Source organism: Triplophysa dalaica, unplaced genomic scaffold, assembly GCF_015846415.1.
Source record: "Triplophysa dalaica isolate WHDGS20190420 unplaced genomic scaffold, ASM1584641v1 Contig24, whole genome shotgun sequence".
Taxonomy (NCBI): Eukaryota; Metazoa; Chordata; class Actinopteri; order Cypriniformes; family Nemacheilidae; genus Triplophysa; species Triplophysa dalaica.
In genome coordinates, this window is record NW_026622658.1 from 66,290 (window position 1) to 72,183 (window position 5,894).

The 5,894-nt window shown below is 42.1% G+C and overlaps 1 protein-coding gene across 1 annotated transcript; it reads right to left on the reverse strand.

Moving 5' to 3' along the window:
* Positions 1 to 293: 293 nt before the first annotated feature.
* On the reverse strand, positions 294 to 5,557 carry LOC130417154 (endoglin-like; the record flags this gene model as incomplete). The annotated part of the gene is given in 9 exon segments (XM_056742457.1): positions 294 to 1,622; positions 1,834 to 1,881; positions 1,956 to 2,063; positions 3,454 to 3,520; positions 3,597 to 3,818; positions 4,916 to 5,064; positions 5,146 to 5,283; positions 5,286 to 5,331; positions 5,458 to 5,557. Coding segments are annotated over 9 exon segments (1,015 nt in total), but the record flags the coding sequence as incomplete, so codon positions are not given.
* Positions 5,558 to 5,894: the final 337 nt, after the last annotated feature.

Consider the following 5,894-nt stretch of genomic DNA (forward strand, 5'->3'; position numbering starts at 1 on the left):
ATTCATGTTGTAACTTAATTTATATTTGTAAGCAACACAAAGATCATGAGTTTAATTCCAAGTAAACACACAAACTGATAAAAATACAGAAATTTAATGCACTCTTGGTCACTTTTGGATCAAAATTGTCATCTTTGACTGAAGCGATCCTTAAAGGAGTAGTTCACTTTCAAAATAAAAGTTCAGGATCATTTCCTCACCCTCATGTCATCCAGGATGTTTCGGTGTTTTTTTTTCAATTAGTGGAAAAGAAATGAAGGTTTTTGATGAAAACATTGCAGGATTTTTCTCCACGTAGTGACTTCATTGGACTCCAAACACTTGAAGGAGAAAATGACAGTTTCAGTGCAGCTTCAGAGGACTTTTACACTGACTCTTTACTTCAGCCTACATCAAGTGTGACCTTTTCAATGTAATTAAGTATTTTGTAAAGCCATGAACGCGCATCGCAGAACAGAGCAAGGCCAGCATTTGTGTTTATAGAGCATATACTTATTTTTTTTTTAGAAAATGAGATCTTTATTCATGGTCTGGTTTGGTTTAAAGTCCTTTGAAGCTGCACTGAAACTATAACTTTGACCTTCAAGCGTTTGGAGTCCATTGAAGTCACTATATGGAGAAAAATCCTGCAATGTTTTCATCAAAAACCTTCATTTCTTTTCCAGTAAAGAAACAAACACAGAAACATCTTGGATGACATGAGGGTGAGGAAATGATCATCAACATTTATTTTCAAAGTGAACTACTCCTTTAAATCTTTTATCTCTCTCTCACACACACACACACACACAGAAAAACCACAGATCTCCAGATACATGAATACATTCACATGTGTAGTATGAATGAACGGTTGTAAAATAAGCTACATCATAACTGAACTCCAAACATCCAATCTTCATATTCTGAACTCTAAAACATGTTGAGTTGACACGAGCGAGCGTCGGGTCAGAAATGAAGCGCTTACCCGACCGTCGACTGAATCAACTCAGCATGTTTCAGAAAGTGGAAGTTTGATTTCAGTTCACAGAAATGAACTCTGAGGTTTATTCTGAGCCCCAAAGAAACTCAATTGAAGTCAAGTTCAGTAATTTGATGGGAAGCGGACATGAATCACAGCTGATAGTGTCGTCACACACCGATGCTTTCTCAGATTGACTCAGAGGATCCCAAATAGTCCCGAACGAATGAGACGCTCGTTACAGTAAGAGCTGTGAGAGAGACATGCGTGTACTGTAGATGGTTCACTGGATGAATCAGACGCTCTGAGAGCGCACGCATGCGTCACGGAGACCCGCCGCTGTTTGTCTTTTATTTTGCCTCCTCGACCGAGGAATGCCATGAATTTCCGCTTGGTTCCCGAGGGCTTGTGCTTTGTTTTTCCTGTCGCTGGTATCCAAGGTTCTTGTGTTTTTCTGGAGGCCTGATGACTTCCGCTGGCCGGTGACTGACGGAGGTGCTGTGAGGTAAAGGAAGGTCTCAGGACCGTTATGCCACGCTGCTGGTGGGTGTGCTCTGAGTGCTGCCGATGCTGGCGTTGGCGCTGCTGTTCTCGGACGCTGACGGGTGGGTGGGCACCGGCTGGCGTTTGGTCAGACCGCACGGGCATCCCGACAGAGACAGAACTGCACCAGACACACAGAAATAGAGACAGAGAGAAGATTAGAGCACCAAATAAACACAGACTGATCACCATTGTTAAACTTCAGGTTCCTGCAGCTTTCCACTCTGTGAGCAGTAAAACCACACATAGGCTTCACTTATTCATTCATTTATGTGGGCTTATTCATCTATTGGGAAAATAATATCTAACAGCCATCAAAACAAAGAGTTTACCTGAGAGTTCAGCCGCCGTGGATCTCATGTCCAGACCTCCAGGAAGACCTGAAACACACGTGATGGTCCCAGTTTGCATTATTGTCAAAGTAAAACACTGCGGCGGGGTGTCCGGTACTCACCTGTGCGGATTTTAATGAACCATAAAGCCCCCGTGAGAAGAACTCCGATCATGAATCCTCCGAACGCGATTCCCAGAACGGCCGAGAGTCCAAACTCAAAACACTGATCTGAAACACACCACATGTGTCAAACGCACACCGTCTCATTTCAACAAACATGAAATCACCTCAATGTTTTTCACATCACAGAAACGATGAACACGATCTCATGAGGTCTGAACTTTTTAAAACTCTAAAAACCTGTTTTTCTTTTTCTCAAATAATCGACGAATGCATTCACATCTCTGTTAAAAACATTAAACTTCCAGCGGTGGAAATAATAAAAACTCAATAATGTGTCGTGACTCGTGAGTGACAAGAATGTTTGTGAAAACACCTCGACTGTGTCAGTCCTGGATTCTTACGGGCCGCAGAAAGACGCGGTTTACGAGTTTTCCTCCGAGTTGTATTTGTGTGTCTGAGCTGAGCAAACACAGTCCGGAAGCGTTGGACGGGTGGATGAACTCCAGGCCCTTCAAACAGGAAAGACGTCCCGAGATCTCACATCCCGTCTGGAGCCGCTGGAACACCACAACACATTCTGATCTCTGGACATCTCCACCGTCTCTGTCAGATGCTGGTCGAGCCTCGCTCATTGTTTCAGACGGATGACAGGAGTCAGTGTCACAATATAACACATTCATCTGCTCCTCTGAAGAACAACATCTCTTCTTCTTTGTGTGAAGCTGACAATAGTGACCCGTGCTCAGACGACGGCACATACCAGACCTCGCACACAATAAATCCCCCGCTGGCTCATTATTTCTGATTGGGGCCATGAGGTCAGCGAGCAGACCTTCCTCAAACCCAAGACCCCCCCCCCGTCCTCCTCTGTGACCTCGTCGACGTGACCACTGACAGCATCAGGTGAAGGCGGGGGGGTCACATCCAATCTAACGGAACAATGCAAATATTTCACAGATGAATGGGTGTCTATTGCTGAATGTTGCTGAATTGAGGATGTTTTTGAATTTGACCTCGGGGTTATCAAAGGTGTCAGGAGGCACTGGACACTCATACTCTGTGATTGATTGACACACACACACGGGTCAACATCAGCTCAAGAAGTCAACATCACTCAACAGAATCGCCCAATGTTGGAACGGCCCAATCCATCATGGATTAAAAGAAACAAAATCTGTCTGCTCGCCTCGATCCACAACAATAAGATTATAATAATGATTTATACGTTGAGACATCTTCAGACGTCTACTCACATATGGGTCAAAGATGTAAGATGTCCGCATCAAAAGAACCTTACAAAAGTGATTTCAGGTGAATAAAAGTGATTCCATAGAACCCTTATTAAATGTAAGTAAAATGTCGACTTCATGGTTTCAACTAAGTTTTTGGAGAATAAAATGTTTCAAAAGAGACACTTCAGTTTTAAATGTAACATGTTTATCATGACATCACAGGTAGGACGAGCGGATTATGGAGTGAAGAGCACTGAACTCACCTGGGCTGGGTATGTAAGATCTGATGACCTGCACGTTCCTCTTCACCTGCGTTTCATCCAAACAAATCTGAAAACACAACACAGCAGAATAAAAGACCAGTTTATCAATCAAATGAACGTGAAGATGTTTGTGGGAAACAAACCTTTGCCAGGTCATTACAGAGTCTGACGGCACACTCCAGATCCCATGAGCTGGACGGCAGGTCCTGAAGAAGCTCTAGAGAGAAACTGAGTCTCTTGGGACATTCTGGAAGGAAACAGGTGTCTTCTTTGAAGGAAATGTTCCTCACCAGCGGCACAGAGCGAACCCAACATCTGCTGACTCTGATCCTGAAAGAGATCTCTCCTAAATGCTGACTGGAGATCTGATTTAAGAAGAACCACAACAGAGACACACATGACAACCTGACAACTGATCATAGGAGGCTCACAGGTCTTATTAGTGTTATTGTTTGTGCTGATGTTACACTAAAGGAACTTTTCAACCAACAGCTTTCTCAACATCTCCTTGATCATAAACCCGTATTATGCATTTATTTCTTCAGTTCCTTCCAGCGCAAAGGAAAATGTCAACATTGTGCAGTGGACATCTACATTTAATCAGTCCAATCACACAAAACTATCAGTTGACCGAACAACAACAGGTAATGACAACTATATCAAACATCTGTGAAATCTCTGGTGTCACAGTCTGGTGGAGGACGTGGATTAAAAGCCTCTATTACATGGCTCATTTGAATGCTTGATTCTGATTGGCCAGTGAAACAGATCACTGACATGATAAAAGATGTCTAAGGCCATGTTCACACTCGACTTCTTTTTTGCAGCTTCAAGCGTCTGTTTTACATTATAATCCTATGGCGTAAACAGCGTTTTCAAAACCGTCCTGAGCGCTTTATTGAGCGTTGACGCCTTTTTCTGCAGTCAGAGCGTCTTTTGACGTTGAAAAAACGCCTAGAACGCCTAGAAAAACTTTTCTGAAAAAAACAAAAACGCTCTACATCAAGCACCTTTTTCACAGCTAATCATTGACAAGTAAGTAGCAAGACCTGTGGTCTCCATAACAACATGAAAGGAAGCTGATTGGTCGAGCAGGATCAAACTCGAAAGAATGTTATGGTGGCGGAAACGCAATCGTAGTTTTGGATAAATGAAAGTTGAATTTTCTATATTTTAAATATATGATTGGTTATGTCAAAGACGCTCTCTGTTTATAATTGAAATAGACTTCCTTCATGCGGCCTGTGACGCTGAGCTGCCTTCATGCACAAACGCTGCCTCTGAATTCGTTGCCGGCTGCTATTTGTAACCACTACGCTGCAATCTTTTCTTTTGTACTAAAAAAGCACCATTGTCAACTTTTTCTTGTCAAATAGACATAAAATGTGAACACAGCCTTAACAGTGCATAAGCAGGAATGTGAATGACAGTTCATTGTTGATGCAAAGTAATGGTGTTGTACCTCTGCGTAAAGTCTCTTATCACTCTGAACTTTACTGCTGCCATCCAGAGGAGATCTGTAGTCTGGAGAAGAGAATAACTGCATCTGGATAGGGACGGATGAAGAACCGGGTGATGACGTGCTCGGCTCTTCTTCATCTGACTCCTCATCTAAACACAGAGATACTCTTCAAATCAAGTTCAAATGGAGCTGAAAGTCTGTTGTGTATTTCCAGCGAGAGCGTGGATCACCTGTAGATGTGCTGTTGGTCTTGATCCACAATTGAACAGCTGGGATGCTGCGATTAATCTTTGTATAACTGCTGATGAATGTTGTGTTAAATTGTGAGAAGACCTTCTGTATGAGATCATCATCACCATCTGACAGATCAAGCGCGGTTTCACCGGGAAGCTCTTGAACGTCACCATATTATTAGACTGAAACACACATACACACCACCACATGTCATCATCATCTCTGAATCTGTGTGTGTGTCTCTGTGTCTGTGTGTGTGTGTGTGTATATGCATGTGTGTTATATCCCATCAGCTCTTTCTTTCTCACCATGAACTTCACTTCTTGATCGGTGTGGATCTTCCACTCTGTGTGTGGTGGACCTCTCAGGACAATGTTACATGCGGATGTTAAATTCACAGACACTTGTCTAGAAGAAAACACACACACATATTGGTTAAAAGTGAAACGTTTTTCTGTATAAATAACTATTTCTGTCCTTGGCATTATATATAAATATATTGAACATCAATAAAACATGATATATTCACTTTAGAAACAAACAACGTGTCTACTTTACAGTACTTTTCCTTTAAATGAGAAACAAACATGTTTGCTAATGGAGAAAGACAAACACACATGCTTTTCTTCATTCAGATTCTGTTCAACTGAACGCAAGATATGAAATATTGAATAATTTTGCTTGTGAAGTTGACATATCTTGTTTCGAGAATGTTTAAGTGAAAGACAACAAAAATTTGACGGTT